Below are 15949 nucleotides of genomic sequence, written 5' to 3'. Positions count from 1 at the left end.
GGGGGCGGCGGGTGCAGTCTAACGGTGGACGTTGCTCTTATGTCGTGTGCGCCTTAATCATTCGGTTTTCACCCTGAAACCTTAAACTCTGATTATCGTTTTGTATGAAATCCTGCATTTGCCTTCATAGTATCACTTATCAATCTTTATTTTTGTCTTATTGGGTTGCTATGCATTGTTTTGTTTGTTTGTTTTGTCAGATTACTGTCCAAGTATTTAAGGATCAAATCATTCATATTTTTATCATCCGGTATCTCTGTATCTACAGGACTCGTACCTTTAATTCAGAAAAGACTTGAAGCCCTTTGTTGCAGAGTATAATGCAGAGACTTTTTATCTTTCCTCTTTGATTGTAAAAAACCTACATACAGCAGCTTTAGTTACCTGCTTCTGTTTGAAAAAGAATAATAAAGATTTTTACCTTAGAAACAGCAGTTTGACGAGACGGCTGTTCTGAAAGCTTTCAAACACGTTACATCTGCAGGTGGAGTTTGCAGTTGTCAAGGACATGTAGGCTTTTAAATTTCTATTTTTGAGCATTTTAATGACAACTGAAAAAAGTCCAGGAGCCCCGAGGGACATTGTGGCTTTTTGTTTCTTTGTATTTTCCTCCCAAGAGCTCCGCACCCTTTTTTAAAACTGGTTTCTGTATGTTTCTGTTCCTGCAGAGTTTCTTTGAGAGTCACCCGACGCCGTCGGCAGAGCGTACGGTGCAGCAGTGCTGCGAGAACATCCTCCTAAATGCTGCCTGGCTGAAGCGCGACGCAGACGACATCCAGCAGTATCTGCTGCAGCGCAAAGCGCCCCCAGTCTGAGCCGACCGCCGCCGCCGCCGTCTCCTCCAGCCCCCTTCCCCCCTCCCTCCAGCGCGGACCTCCCAGCATCATAGCTGCCTCGGCCCCCCCGTCAATACAGACCAGAGCGGGAGACCAGAGCGTAACAGCAGGCTTCATTTCTCTAAAGAAACTGTATGAATCAAGAAGACAAAGACAAGAATTTAACAGAGTGTTGGAAACGCAAAGAGACTCTTTCTACGTTTAACAAAGCAAATCCATCTTAGTCAGACCAGGAATGTAGTTTTACCCCCATTCTGCCCACGAGCAGACGACACATCTGCCAGTCAACAAGTAACGTTATAAAACCGATGCTCAGCGAAGTCGCAGAAACACCACGTCGCTCGAAATGATCACTAACCCTGCTAACGCACTCCGCATCACCTGCCCCGTATGCACACCCTCATCCATCTCTGCGTCGTAGCTGAGAAAACTGTGAACCCCCCCTACCTCCCCCAATTTTTTCTGCTGCTGCCACTCATTTTAAATGCATGATGTGTGATTATTTTATTTTTTTTGCATTTGCTGCTTTGTTTACTTCCGTTTGTTTTCTGTACAAACAAATTATTTCTTATTGTGTTGAAATTTTTTTCCCCCCTTTTCTCCTGTTTCCCTCTCTTTCGGGCGTTGTGATTGGGTGAAAGCAGAAGGCCCCTGGACAGAATGGGGGTTAACAGACAGTAGTGTGTGTTGTAGTTTCCAACAGCACTGATTCTCCATTTGCTAATAAACGATTAGGATGAGGCGAGCAGCGCTAGCATGGTACTACATTGTAAACTGTTTAATGCAAGCATTTTTTTTTTTTTTTTTTGCAGACGATGTTCCTTTTTAAAAGATTTAAATGGAAAAATTCATGATTACCTGTTTCCACCTCCCCCTAAAACCCCTCAAGCTCTGTTCAGACAGAGTTTGTATAGTCTGAATCATCAACAAGCATATTTAAACTCCCGTTTCTTTATCTGCCACCCTCAGTGAAACGCAGACAGTGGCGTGTTTTATAAGACATCAGATGCAGTGATTTATTTAAATGTTGAGATAATCTTATATTCTGAGCAGAGAGAGAAAGAACAAAAGATGGCAACACTACTTTTTCGGGGCCTTTTCGTTCTGAAGTAACATCAGGAAACGCCTCCTAGTAGGGTTGAGAGTGCGGAGGAGGCCCGGTCCGGACTTTGTGGACGAGACAGATCGACTTGACTTCGTTGTCTAACTTGGAAGCCTTAAGTCGGCCGACTGGTTTGCAGTAAATATTTAACACTGAAGTGGTGATGATAGGTGACTTCCACATAACGTCAAGTGTATCTAATGTGACAGATTATGCAGACTTGTTGAACGAGTATATCTATATAGAATTTACAATTTGATGTGGTTTTTTTTTTATTTTGAAAACATCCCTACAAAGTCATCCAACCTGTTGTCGAGACCCTCCCACGCCCCTCACCCCGGAACATTTGTTGTTGTTTTTTTTTTTTTCAGTTTATCTTTTTGTTTCTTTAAATTTTTTGTTTAAAAATACAGTTGGTGTTCATTAAAGTGGAAAAAAAAAGGATTATAAAAACAAATGATGTGATATTAGTACACGTTGACTTTTAATGAGTGAGGTGTGAGTGTGCATGCCTGGAAACAGATTTGTAATTTATTTTGTATTATCTCGCACATCAACAAGGTGAGGAGATGATCATATTGGATTACAAATGGTTAAAGCAGCACTGAAACTGATGAATAACATGCATACATGTCTCAGCTGAGTTACACCCAATGAAAAATGAATTGGTTACAGATTGACACAGATGATTACAGAGAGAAAATTCAAACGTCTGCACATTTTGGTTTCATAACGTATCAGGCAGCTTTGAGTTTGTGTTGACCGTCTTGTCTTTTTCTAATGAATATGAAGTTAGTTCAACATGTGGGATGTCTTTGTGGTTCTGAGTTAAAGAAGAGCAAAATCTTGTCGGGTAGGACGGCTTTGACTTCAGTGATGCCAAGGCAAACGTAAATATGCAGTCCAATAAAGTAACACTTGATCCGGTGTCTGTCACTACGAGACATTTCTCAGATGTGTCACTGCTCTTTAATTGTTTAAAACAAGTCTTTCCACTGTTTGCAGCGACGGGTACACGTGGAAGTCTTTTTGATATAGAACATCATGTCTTCTATCTATTTTTTTTTTTTTTTTTTTTATCAACTAAGTAGGGAACACAAGTGGGGAAAGCGGGCCCCCAGACTCTCAAGGGTGCCAAAGGCCTCAGGTTGTCTGTGTTGGTAATACAATATGCCCCATTAGAGCACAATTAAAAACTAAAATGGTAATGGCCTCAGGGTGGCAGCTACATTTTAAATAATATGTTTTTGCGGGGTCTCTATTAGGTGGCTGACAGTAGAGATAATACAGAAAATGATAAATGAGGGAAGAGAGCGAGACAAGAGGAACGACAGAGCCCTGCAGCTGCTTCTTGTTTACCTGATCTTGGGGCCCTGTCTTGTAGAGACACATTTGTCAGAATATTATATTATATTTATGTATTTTGGGGACATTTTTTGCCATTTATCTGAGAGGAAACGGAGAGCTGCCAGTAAATGTAAGAAAAATGTTACTGTCAGCAAGACATGGTCTGTGATGACCCAAAAACTTACTTGAACTCAGTTACACTTACGTACATTGTGCATAATCTAAAACGTGTGTGTTTGATCAAAATACATTACAGACATAAAACAGGGTCATATCCCAGTGTGGGACTCCTGGTTATTTTCTGGCTGGTGGCTCAATAGGGGCCTCTGGCAAGTTGACTAAACCTCTACAGAGTTGCTCCAGTTGGACTTTCTGTTTTTTTGGGTTGTATTTGTTCCTGGTTTATATTCAAATGTTTTTAGCCGTACTTATTAGGGATGTCCCTCATTAGGAACATCATATTTGATTTTTCTGTTATTTTTGGCTGTGTTAATGCATATGGTATTTGGGCAATGATGGTCCCAATTCATGTAGCTTATCATGTCGGGTTTTAATTAAGGAGTCCAGGCTTCCTATTGCAGCTTTTGGCAGATTAGTCAGTAATTGTGTGTGCGTGTTGATGGCTGTTGAAGAGGTGTGTGTGTACACATGTCCAGCTATGGCAGCATCCACAGATAGAAAATACATTGTGCAGAAGATACGATTCCTCCCTCCCTGTCTCTCCCTCGTTCAAACACATGCACATACCACCATCCGTCCACTCACACGCTTGAACATGCGCACGCAACCCTTCAAACTAGAAAATAGTAAATGAAACCTCTTGGTGCAGTACATTTCTGTATATAAGTTACAGTGTGCTAAGCTTTGAAGATTGTGTGTGTCTGTGCTGTAGGAGTGTACCTGTGTACATTGGATGACCTCATGAGCCAAGAGCATGTGGTTCTTGTGGAATTTTTTCCTCCATTTGCTCTTACATTTGTAAGTTCAAAGCCGCTCTATAATGGATCCTTATCATATGCACGCCGCACACGCCCCCACACATGCACTCTCAAGTAATAAAAACATGGGCATCTTGCAGCGCTGCAGGGAAAAGTAAAACAAAGTCTGGCTGTTTTTGAGCCCTACTAATTATATGCAGCTTTGTGTGGGAGGGTGGGACCGGTCAATTCAAACCTGGAGAGATGGACATTTCAAGGATGTAGGCTTAGAGGCTCAGTAAAACCCAATAATGAACATTTTACATGAAAAATGAGTTGAGATTCTTTACTTTAATGTGAGACTGCACTAGAAAAATGCATATAAATCAATTTTGTTGCTGCTCATTGCCAAATCCCCCCCCCCAAAAAAAGAAAATTAGCCGCGGCATTATGTAAACTAATTGGCAGTTAAAATGTTCAAATCCTGAAAAGTAATGGTATGATCAGGACTGATGTTGTTTTAAAAATGTACTTGTAAAATAATATTAATATATAATATCAGAAATCCATTAAGGGCCAAGAAAACCTTTTATTTCAGATTCAGTAAAAATGGAAGAGTAGGCCTAAAATGCAAAATAACATAGAGCCTTCAAATATCCTCAACACTGTGGAATTTTTGGATATAAAAGTTTTGCATAATATTCTCTTATCCTCGTTTTATTATTGTGTTGGTCTCAAAAAGTGATCGCATGGTTACGGTTTAATCGGATCCTGGTGGGTGTGGTTTGCAGGTCTCGCCGGTAGGTGGCGCCAGCGAGCGACTCTCTGCTGTTGGCTGTGAACTAAAGGAAAAGGAAGTGAAGAAGTGAACTTTGTTTCCAGCAGGTTGCTGTGTTCTGACGAAGATGCTGGTTAGGAAATGACAGCAATGTGAGTAAACGGAGTGGGAGCGTTAAACTGCGAATGAATACATGTTTAATAACAATTTCCTAACTTAATAAGCAAGTTTTAAGTTATTCGGCTTCTTTTCTTTTCCGGAAACTTGTGCGGATTTAGTTCAAACTGAGCAAGCTAGCAGGAAGGTTAGCTGCGGGATAGCTAACTAAGTAGCTTGCTGTTAGCTCAGGCTAACGCTAGACTACTTTATACTAAGCGCAGTGTGAGATAACAGGTAAGAAGGTTATATAACTAAATACTTATTTATTTTAACATGTATCTTTATTTGTTTGTACAGGTTGAAACTGCTGACAGGTGTTGTGCTAGCGGGTTTAGGCTTCAACTCAAAATTCAGCGTTAAGTTATTGGGACGAATCGTTTTTAGTTAGTTGTCGATAAACAAATATACAGGATTTTTTTAATGTTTAACTTCTCACAGGTATTTCGTTTGTAAGCCATGAAGCTGAACGTTATAGTGAATATCTGGTGATTCGTTGGTGAAACAGCCGTTGAAATCATTTTTTCCTTCGTATCAAAGGTCAGACTCACCGGTGAGTTTATTTTTAGCTCTTTTAGACTCACATTTCACTGAACAGTGAGAAAGCGGAGGCTCAGGTTTGTGCTGGTTAATGAGTTTCATTTAACAGGAAACAAAAAATACTGAATGCGGTGCGTTAATAAAGAAGTATTAGGTACTTTGTTTTGTGCGCTGCATCCTTTTCCTTTTAATTTTTCATTGATACAGTTGTCTTAGTGGATAGAGCTGCTATTTTGATAGATGGATAGGAACTTTATTGATCCCCGAGGGGAATAATCGATTAATCGTTTGTCATTTTATTCAAGCAGAAATGTGAAATATTACGACGTCTCTTTGGGCTCAGGGAAAATTGTGAAGAGCATTTCTCACAATTTATTGACATGTTAGACTAAACGATTAATCGTGAAAACGTGTTTGTTCTGATTGTAAAAAAAAGATTAAAACCACAATTCAACTTTCACTCAGGAGCAAAAATAAGCTGTTAAACTTACAGCAGTAATTATTTGATGTTTATTGTGATAATTATCAGTCTGGAATGACATGTCTGTGAAGGGTCTCAGTCATCCAGGTCATAGTTATCCAACAAAGGTTGAGGTCAAGGCCAACTGGACTTGGTTGAAGAACTAGTTGAAGTTTCTTCAACCAAGTCCAGTTGGCCTTGACCTCAACCTTTGTTGGATCTCGAATGATATGAATTTTTTTACCGTGAAAACATATTCGCCCAGTACTGACTGAAGGGTGTCACAGAGAATGGGAGGTGGCCGGGAGGCCAATAGGGACTACTGATAACATCATCCTGACTCTGTCACATTAACATGAACTAATATATTTCACTCCACTGTTTAGTCATCCAGCCATCCATCGTCAGCCACTTATTCTGTGTAGAGGGTCACGGGGGGGGGCTGGAGTTTAGTCATAGTGATCATTATTTATATCATTAATGTTGCTCAGATCAGTCAGTCTGGGTGTTAAGATGATCTCACACTGCCAAGATTTGTTTTGGACCACATCATGTATGATTCACAAGTCACAAACACCGTGTATACTCACATTGCATTTGTAACTGTAGTGGGTACAAATGTCAGTGCTTAGAAGAGCTGCTACGATTAGTTGTCAACAATTAAATGAACTATTTTGATAATCAGTTAATCTCAAAAAATGTTTAATTCTCTGATTTCAGCTCTATTGTTAATATTTTATGGTTTCTTTACTCCTATGACAGTAGACATTTGAGATCGTCATCTTTGGCTTTGGGGAAACACTGATAGACATTTTATAGATGAAGAACTAATCGATTAATTGTGAATATGATCGACAGATTAATCGATAATGAAAATAATCGTTAGTTTTTGCCCTAGTGGTTTGTATGATGTGCTGCTTTTTTAATCTTGTTTGGTCCCAGACTTAAAGTGGGTCCAAATAACAAGAAACAGGATAAGAAAATGGCTGAATAACAGAAAATGTTTTAACCCATCTGGAAAGTCTATCGTGAGAAAACTGACTGAACAAGTAATCTATCAAAGAAATGCCAAACATTTGCTGGTTCAAATCCACTTTTTTATGAATAAAAGGTGCCTTTTGTGATCAGCATTTTTCACTGTTGTCAGATATTTTAAATACTAGAACATTTATGAAATGTATCATTAGATGCAGCCCTAGTTGAATGTTTTCGTGTTTTTTTTTTTTTTTTGTTGGGGTGCTTCATAATGCTTCTCGTCCTGTTGTCAGGCTGTCTGGTGTCGTCCAGGCGGTGTTTGACTGACTGATGCCTTCGCCATGATGCTGAGCTGCAGCGCTCTGGTCGTTGGCCTCCTGCTGTCCCAGGTAAGAGGCTTCCTGAACTCCTCGGAGGACGACGGCGTACCCGAAGACTGGGTGCTGCTCCATGTGGTTCAGGGCCACATCGGGGCCGGGAACTACAGCTACCTGCGCCTCAACCACGATGGCAGAATCATCCTGCACATGCAAAGTCTCAAGGGGGACGCGGACCTCTACGTGTCGGATAAAACCCTGCGGCCGAGCTTCGACACGTACAAGCTGCAGTCGGTCACCTGCGGCCAGGATGTGGTGGTGGTGCCGGGGGACTTTGCGAGGCCCGTGGGCATCGGCATTTACGGCCACCCGTCTCACAAGGAGAGCGAGTTTGAAATGCGAGTGTTTTACGATCAGATGGTGCCCGTGGACCCGTTTGAAAAGGGCTTATACACTTCAGAAGACGGACAAAGGCAAGGGCAATCCCCTCATGAGGCAGAGGAGGACTTTCAGGAAGAGGAGTCGATCTTTTGGACAATCCTAATCGGACTTTTGAAAATTATACTTGAGATTTTGTTTTGAAAACGGTTTCCTGCCTTGCTGCTGCGACAAAAGGAGATTCTGCTTATTTGGCTCAGTCAACCTTGATACATAAAAAGATACATCTTTCATGCTGTATGGATGAGAAAATGTCGCACCAAACTCTATTAACAAGTCAATTTAACAGTTCTTTTCCCTGTGATCAAACATAGACTGTATATAAAGATGGACGACACTTTTTGAGCCTAGTCTCGCTGTACGCCTGGCCGACTCGAGGCTCAGCTGTCAATCATGACGTGAAACCCCGTATTTATAGCGTCAAATACTAATTAAATAACTATTAAAAATAACATATGGTTGATGATTAATGCAGGGGCGATCAGGGTGTTTTGGCTTCACTTTCATCCATCTTTATATACAGTTGTCACAAACATACATACCAGATAAAAACAGAACAAAGAAGTTCTTAAAAATTTAAGTTGCAAGTTAAAACTTGTTCATGGCTTCACTGCTGAAATCACCAGTGAAGCCAGACTGATCAGAAAAGTGTATGTTTGGTGACATGACAAAATAACATTTACCCTGTCTTTGGGCCTTTATGATTTTCTCTATTGAACTGCAGTTCAACCAAAAGGCCAAGTTAGAGACATTTCTGGAGTCTAAAGGAAAAGTTTGGGTTTTTCTTAACAGTCACTGTTGTCATCCTTCATGTTCACACTAGTCGTGAAGTGACCCCTTCCCAAAGCGACTTCACTGCCTAGTTCGACAGTTGGATCTGAGTTTCTTGAGCCTGGTGCGTCACAGACCTACGACCACTTAGAGCAGTGACATGCGACTTTTCAAATCTGGACCGGCCAATATGAGATAAATGGTTGTGATTGGCCCGACCAGTTCCAGGACAGGTGGGTGCCGGTTTGAAGGGAAGGGGAGGGGGGGGCAGAAGCATCTGCCAGAGCAAATGAAACGTGAATTCGGTAGATTCGTCTGGTTCCCAGGCTAAGTCTTGATGTGTTGAATCGTATAAATGGGGATAACGGGCATTCTTGGTGTGGTACTTGACATGAGTAGTGACAGAAGTAGAGCTTGAGTAATTCAAATCCTGCGAGTTTCCTCAACTCCGGTCAATCAAGTGATCGTCAAAATTATCTGTTTACAGATTGGACACATTTAAGTTGTTTTCAAAAACATATTAAGTTTCCTCACTGAGATGTGGCTGAGAAGCGTCCTGGTTAGTCGCATATAGGTTTGAGGCAAGGACGCCACTCCAAGTAGCAGGATGAAGATACTCACCTTGTTTGTCTAACTCTGACTGCTGAAGCTTCAACTTATTTAAACACAGAAGGCTTTTGTCCTTCTCCTCTTAACAATGAAATGACATTAGAAGGGATCACAGACAGACGGAAAGATTACAGCGACCCATAGTTCTCACAATGTATACAAGGTATCTGTGTGTTGTGTTAAGATGGACTTGAACCAAACCTTTTAAACTTTATCCTGATTCTTCAGATTAGGGCTGCAACTAACGATTATTTTTCATAGTCGATTAATTTCTCGATTCTTTTTGGTCTGAAAAATGTCGATCAGTGTTTCCCAAAGCCCAAGATGACCTCGTTTTTCTTTTTCTTCTATTTTTTTTTTATTTATTTTTTTTTAAATGTTCACATTTATGAAGCTAGAGAATTTTGACTTACTCAAACCGATTAATCGATTATCAGCAGCTGACAACTAATAGATTAGTTGCAGCTCTACTTCAAATCAAATTTAGCATTCAAACGTATAACTGTTGTGGCGGACTCTCGTCTCGGCCTGTAAATGAAAGAAACCGCTTGTCTTATCTCTGCTCATCAACACCATACAGGATGTGTTCGGGTTTAAATGTCTAAAAACTTACAGCAATACAGCTTTTTTTTTTTTTTTTTTAAATGACCTTAACTTTCCTACAGGGCAGGTTTGTTGTTGGACGTAAAGGAAAGCCTGAGCGTAAGGATTATGGTACTTTGTTGATTTTCACCAAAGCAGACAGTTTAGTTCATTGGGACGTCTGCGAAGGTGAAGATGCTACTGAATATGCCACCGGCCTGTTAACATTAGTAGCAACTGTTCTTTTCTTCTCTATTTTTTTTTTTTTTTCCTTGCCTGTTGGACAAGCTCCCGGTTTAAACATCAGCTTACGAGTAAACTTGCGACCACTGAGCAGAAATGTTCAACAGTGCCTTCAGATCCCGTCTTCTGCAGGGGTGAACAGCCGAGCCGGGCTTCCTGTTTTCCAGAGACGATTCAATCAGGTTTCTAAATAAAGCAGTTCTTTTGCAGACTGTTTAAAAAAAATGTTTTTGTCTGTGGTTGATTTTTTTTTTTTTTTTTTTTGGTTGTTTCAGATTTAACCTTGTTACCAGAAGGCTGGTGGAGAAGCTGGGACCTTCATTACCCCGTTAATGAGCACTGTTTCTTTTTTTTCATTAGTAGCTCTGAGAGAAATGTAGCTTAACTAATTTTAATTCAGGCTATAAATGTGTCCTAATGATGTTTAAACAAGGTCCTTATACTGTTACAATGACCGAGATCGTAATGTATCATAATCTGTTTTAGATTTGTTTTCTCAGCAGCAGATGCTGTGTGACTACATAACTGCAGCTTTTCCACAGGGCCGCAACAAGTCTACAAAATGAAAAAACTTCTATATTTTTCTGATCAGTACTTGACAAACAAACAAAAACGCCACACAGAAACACTGACACTGCAGTTTTAAGATGATTTTTAAAGTAAATTAATGGTTAAATGTTTCCATTCACCACCTTGTAGTCTTGTATTGAATAGTAATAATGACATATATGAATATAAAACCCAGCCATATTGACATGCCCATGAGTAAGACAACATAAACTAAGATCAAACCTTTTAATCCCTCATTTTAAGACTTTTCTAAATCCAGTAAAAAAGGAAAGATAGACCTTTCATTGCAGCTATTATTTTTCTTACAGATTCATGTGCAGTAAACATAGAAAACCAGAAAATCCTGACAATCTGAAAAGCTGAAACCAGCGAAGGTTTTTTACCTGCTAAAGAGTTAGGGGGGGTATCAGAAAGTATCTGTGATTATATTTTTGTTAATCAACTTACTAACTTTTTAATGAACTAATTTTTTTTTTCTTAATGTAAGTATGTTGATTTGTTTTCTGATGCACGGCTAGACTTAAAGATTCATAAATAAGACTGAATTTGAGAAACTTTGTTTACCTGCATTCAAGGCAAATGTAGGTCTTTAACACATTTTAATACTTTCAGAATTTAAAATCAATAGAAACCTATTAAATATTTTCATCTAGAAATGTTTGATATTACAAATGGGGTATCAATCAGTTAGTTAAGCTTCCTAACATCTTTCTAATCAGTACCTGATGATCAAACACGCTACTGGAAACACTGACACTGCAGTTTTTTAGATGATATTTTTAAGAAAATTAATGGTTAAATGTTTCCATTCACCACCTGTTAAAACTCGGGAGTCTTGTATTGAAGAATAATGATAAAGACAAATATAAATGTAAAACCCAGCCAGGCCAGATATGAAGATTTAAAAAAAAGACTATTTAGGAAACTATGTTTTCCTGCATGCTAAAAACATGGAGAGTCTTTAACACAGAGAAAAGAGAATTCAAAATCAATAGAAACCTATTAAATATCAGTCATTTGCAAAAGATGGATCTTTATTTACAGCAGTACTATCCTGTCAACAGTTCTGCAGGAACCCGGTCCAGAGAGTCACGTTGGGTTTGCTGCTGCATTAACATTAACCGGCTCCCGACCTGCACGTGTTTACATATTTCTTTATAATCAGTGGGGTCAAATAAACCCTCAGTCTGTGTGTGACATCGTCCACTCTTCATCTTCATCATCATGTCAGTCTGGGGGCCAGCTCGATGCTGTTGATCCTCAGCACCGTCTGTGGCTGGATGATGATCCTCTTGCGCTGGAACCGGTGTCTCTTCCAGAACCTCATGTGGACTTTGGGCCAGGACTCGGTCTTTTCGATCACGGTGGCCTCGACCCGGACCAGGTCCTTCCCCAGCAGAGGCCTGCCGATCAAGGTGAAGTTCTCCGCCCCGACCAGCAGCACCTTCTCCATCCGGATCCGCTCCCCGCACTCCGCATCGATGTGGTTCTCGATCAGGATCAGGTCCTCGGTGGTGACCTTCCACTGGTGGCTGGCAAAGTGCACGATGGCGAACAGCCGGCCGTAGTCCTGCTGGTCGATGAGCTGGTTCACGGTGCTCACCACCGCTGCGTGTCGGCTCCGCTCCTCCTCCGGGACCAGTATCGCCTGCTCCGGCCACGGCGGCCTAGACAGGAAGGTCCGGGGCACCAGGTCCCGGCTCACGGAGCTCTGTGTTCGGGCAGCTGCGGGGAACAGGAGCGGGTGTCTGGGTAACAACATGCCGCACGTCCTCCACAGCCCTGCTCCTCTGCTCAGCGCCATCTTGACAGGAAATGCTTCAGTTTACACCGCGCATGCGTGACGACTCTTTCAGTACCCTACATGCGCATGCGTCACCTTACAGTTACCTGACTTTCTGTGCTTTCAAACCTTTATATACAGTCTATGTTTCAAACACATTTGATCAGTAATGGAAATAATTATCACAAGTAACATAAGTAGTAAAATACCATAAATATACAAAATTACTACGTATATTTGAGTAAAAGTAAACACATATTACAATTGGTACACATGGTGAAATATTGTTCTTTACAGTATTTTGGTCAGAAAGTATTATTAAAAACAGCAAAGTAGGTCCACATACTGAGACTGTGGAAAGGTTTGGAAACTTGTTGCATCTTTTTCTACTCCTCTCCGAACATTTCCAAACTTCTGTTAATCATAAATCTTTACATTATTGTTGGCAAATTCTTCTTTCATCAACAAAAAGCCATTGTTGTGATGATTTTTCCTTTCTGATGTGAACATGTCATTATGTCTTATTTATATCTTATGTATTTTAAATTCGATATCACCACCGTATTACATGTGCTGCTTTTACATGATGTAATGTCTCTCCTTACTTGTAAGTTCCCTGACTGTTCAATGCAATACATTTTATTTATTTATTTATTTATTTTTATTGCAACAAGTAGAACATACACGTGTGGTGGTCAGGTGGTCCTGAGTCTGTTAAGGACTGTTGGATGGCTGTACATTATCTTTAGATAATTAACACTTTATATAAGAATCGTGTAATTGATGTCGTAAAAGCAGTGGTGTAAAATTTTAATGCCTCAAAAGTTCTGGCAAGAGTAGAAACGAGTACAGGTAGGCCTATTTGATTTAATATTTAGTACATATATATATTTGTGTAATCGGATAACTCAGGCTGAGCTGGGGAGACCTGACTGGTCACGTGTCAGTCACAAGGGAGCTCCGCCCTAAAGAATATTATTTCTTATTAATCGTCTATTTTCCTCTAAACAAGACAATAATTTACTAAATGAACATCATGTTGTGTTGAAAGAAAACTTGAAACTAGCGACTGAGACCATAAACTCTTCAGGAAAGTGTTTACTGAGGTAATAATTCAGCGGAGAGGAGGGCGCATTTTCTCATAGACTTCTGAACAATGTGACTTCTGTTTTGCAACCAGTGGAGTCGCCCCCTGCCGGCCGGTAGAAAAATGCAGGTTTAAGGTACTTCCACATTGGCGCTGAAAGACTGTATGAAATACGATGTTCAGTTAATTTTAGATACAGGCTGATATGTTTCACTACAACAACTTAGGTGACCATTATGAGGAATTAATGGACACTCAAGAGCCAATCAGAATTGAGTATTGATCCAGACCAGGGTAGGAATTCATATTTATTTTCCACTTTCACAGAGTTGTCTTTTAACTAACTTCAGTTCTGCTAATAACTATCGATTTCAGATTTTTTTAGACCCTTTAAATTACATTTATTATTGTTTTCATTTTTTTTTTTTATAAAAAAAACGTATTAGCAACAACATTGATTTTAATGCGTTTTTCTAACTTTTTGTGCAGTGCAGTCGGATCGATCCGTGGTTTTATTTTAAAATGTGCTACTTGGCTCTATCTAGCTGCTTCTCTTCTCTGTGTATGTGAGCTTTGTGTTTAAGGGAAGGCAACCGATATTACTGAAGCTGCAATAAACTTCACAGTCTTACGATCTGTTTCTGTGTCCCTGTTGCACCAGTGTGAACATGCCCAAGTCACAGCCACGGGGCTCAGTCTCTCTCCTCTTACCCACTCACTGAATTAAACACAGCTTCCATCTGTCTTTTATATATTCTCACTGCAACTCTGCATCGCGATGTAACGTAACATCTTTATTACTATATAAATAAACATTGGGAGAAAGCTTTTTTTCTCATACTGTGTAACTACTTGTAATCCATAGTTCAACTGCGGGGCAGGAGTCATTTTCATGAAGACACCCCCCCCCCAATACAAGATCGCTTAAAACAAGATTTATTTTTTAAAAGTCTACAGCATTAAACGCAGTATAAAATACTAGAAATGAAATGAAATGAAAAGGCTCTGTAGGCAACTCTTCGGCTTTTTGACTGAAGAGCAGAGAGGTCAAGTCAGTTCGGGTGCAGCAAGAGCTGCAGCATGAATATATCTTTGCCACACTTGCTGCAGGTGGAATACACAACGTCCTGAGAAACCCACCAATAATGTCCCGTTGAGGCCTGTGGCACTAAAACCACGCCCCCTTTGCAGTAGAGTCTGTTGTGATTGGCTGTTGGTGCTGACAATACCCGATCCGCACAGCCAGGCACGTGTAGGCTACTTTGCAGCCAGCAAGTTTTTTTGTTTTGTTTTAAACTTTGGATTTTAGGAGCACATGAGCTGCACAATATGTGATTTCATGTCACAAACCGAGGGACGCATAAACCTCGCTGTGTCTGTTATCTCCGTGTTAGTTATCAGCACCAAGAAAACAAATATACCAAACGGAAGTTAGTTTGCCACGACTACAAGTTAGCAGCACTCACTCTTAAAACAACTAGGCCTATTTTTATGTGCTTATAGGTGAAGACAGAAATTATAACATTCTAGGAAACAAAAATACAAACAAGATAGGCTATTACAAGGCAAAATGGCGTGGATTAGGATAATGAATGGACTAAAAGAAATGACACCCACCTCTCACACAGGGGACAAAAAGGGGATGGGAACGGCTAAAGGAATTTATAGTAGGGACCACAGAAGAATTGGAGGAAGGGGCCTCTGAACTTCAACACTACACATTCTTGGGTTAAGAGATAAAGTCCCAAATGACTCTGTTACCTGCACTTAACGCTTTCGCGATATTGTTCCCCGACATTCATGTCAATAAAGCATACTGAATCGAAAGGGTGGTGTGTTGGTTAAAGTTCAGCTCAGTGGCCGCAGGAGCTGCAGTATGAGAATGTGTGGTCTTTGCAAATATGCTTGTTACACATGTTGCAGGTGCTGGCGATTTTTCGTTTTCGTCTAGTGCAGAACTGGCACGGCCTCCTTAGTTTTCTGCTGGTGTAGTCTGCGTCCCCGCTTTTCTCTGGGGTTTCCCCTGACTCTTGCTCATCCTTCGCGATGGCGGCGGCGGCTGGTGTGTGAGGAGGGCTTTGTGTACGCTGCATTTGTGGGGACACTAGCATTTTCCCCAGCTCCTCCATGAACAGCCTCCGTTTGAAGCCTTTGTTGTTGTTCCAGGAGGGATGCAAGGCTGTCCACAGCACAAATGCATTCAATGCCGAGACGTCCAGGATGTTATAAAATAGAACAAGTGGCCACCGACAGGTTCTTCTCCTGCAGCTGTAGGTGCTGATACTCTGCAAAAGAAAACATTATTTATAAAACAAATGTTCTTCCACAAATATATTCTTTATGTAAATGCAATAAATAACGAATAATAAAAGCACTATATATATCTCAGACAAGGACATGCATTCAGTAAGAACAAATAAGTGAGTGCGTAATTTATG

General features: G+C 40.5%; 3 protein-coding genes across 5 annotated transcripts in view; 2 read left to right on the top strand and 1 right to left on the bottom strand.

The window, feature by feature from the left end:
* The window catches only part of npepps (aminopeptidase puromycin sensitive), a 29276-nt gene extending 26396 nt beyond the window's left edge, over positions 1-2880 (top strand). The window contains exon 23 of the mRNA XM_046047368.1: positions 669-2880. Coding sequence (XP_045903324.1) covers positions 669-815 — 147 coding nt within the window. The 3' untranslated portion in view covers positions 816-2880. The remainder of the gene's footprint in view (positions 1-668) is intronic.
* A 2104-nt stretch (positions 2881-4984) lies between these two features.
* lg01h6orf120 (linkage group 01 C6orf120 homolog) lies at positions 4985-10296 on the top strand. 3 transcript variants are annotated; one of them, XM_046047861.1, is made up of 3 exons: positions 5105-5132; positions 5259-5373; positions 7405-10296. In XM_046047861.1, the coding sequence occupies exon 3, from the start codon at positions 7453-7455 to the stop codon at positions 8008-8010; it is 558 nt and encodes a 185-aa protein (XP_045903817.1). In that variant the 5' UTR covers positions 5105-5132; positions 5259-5373; positions 7405-7452; the 3' UTR covers positions 8011-10296. The 3 variants fall into 3 exon arrangements, with proteins under 3 accessions (XP_045903802.1, XP_045903817.1, XP_045903808.1); XM_046047846.1 differs by lacking the exon at positions 5259-5373 and having other exon boundaries at positions 4985-5132; XM_046047852.1 differs by lacking the exon at positions 5105-5132 and having other exon boundaries at positions 5146-5373.
* Positions 10297-11654: 1358 nt separating this feature from the next.
* On the bottom strand, positions 11655-12495 carry mrpl21 (mitochondrial ribosomal protein L21). The gene has a single exon (XM_046047836.1). It carries the CDS (start codon positions 12443-12445, stop codon positions 11864-11866), a length of 582 nt encoding a protein of 193 aa, XP_045903792.1. The 5' UTR covers positions 12446-12495; the 3' UTR covers positions 11655-11863.
* Positions 12496-15949: the final 3454 nt, after the last annotated feature.

This window comes from Micropterus dolomieu, linkage group LG01 (genome assembly GCF_021292245.1).
Source record: "Micropterus dolomieu isolate WLL.071019.BEF.003 ecotype Adirondacks linkage group LG01, ASM2129224v1, whole genome shotgun sequence".
NCBI lineage: Eukaryota > Metazoa > Chordata > Actinopteri > Centrarchiformes > Centrarchidae > Micropterus > Micropterus dolomieu.
This window is presented reverse-complemented; position numbering and strand designations above follow the sequence as displayed.

Excerpts from the sequence above, each read along its gene's own strand:
- lg01h6orf120 (XM_046047846.1), top strand. The coding sequence starts at position 7,453 with ATGATGCTGAGCTGCAGCGCTCTGGTCGTTGGCCTCCTGCTGTCCCAG.
- mrpl21 (XM_046047836.1), bottom strand. The coding sequence starts at position 12,445 with ATGGCGCTGAGCAGAGGAGCAGGGCTGTGGAGGACGTGCGGCATGTTG.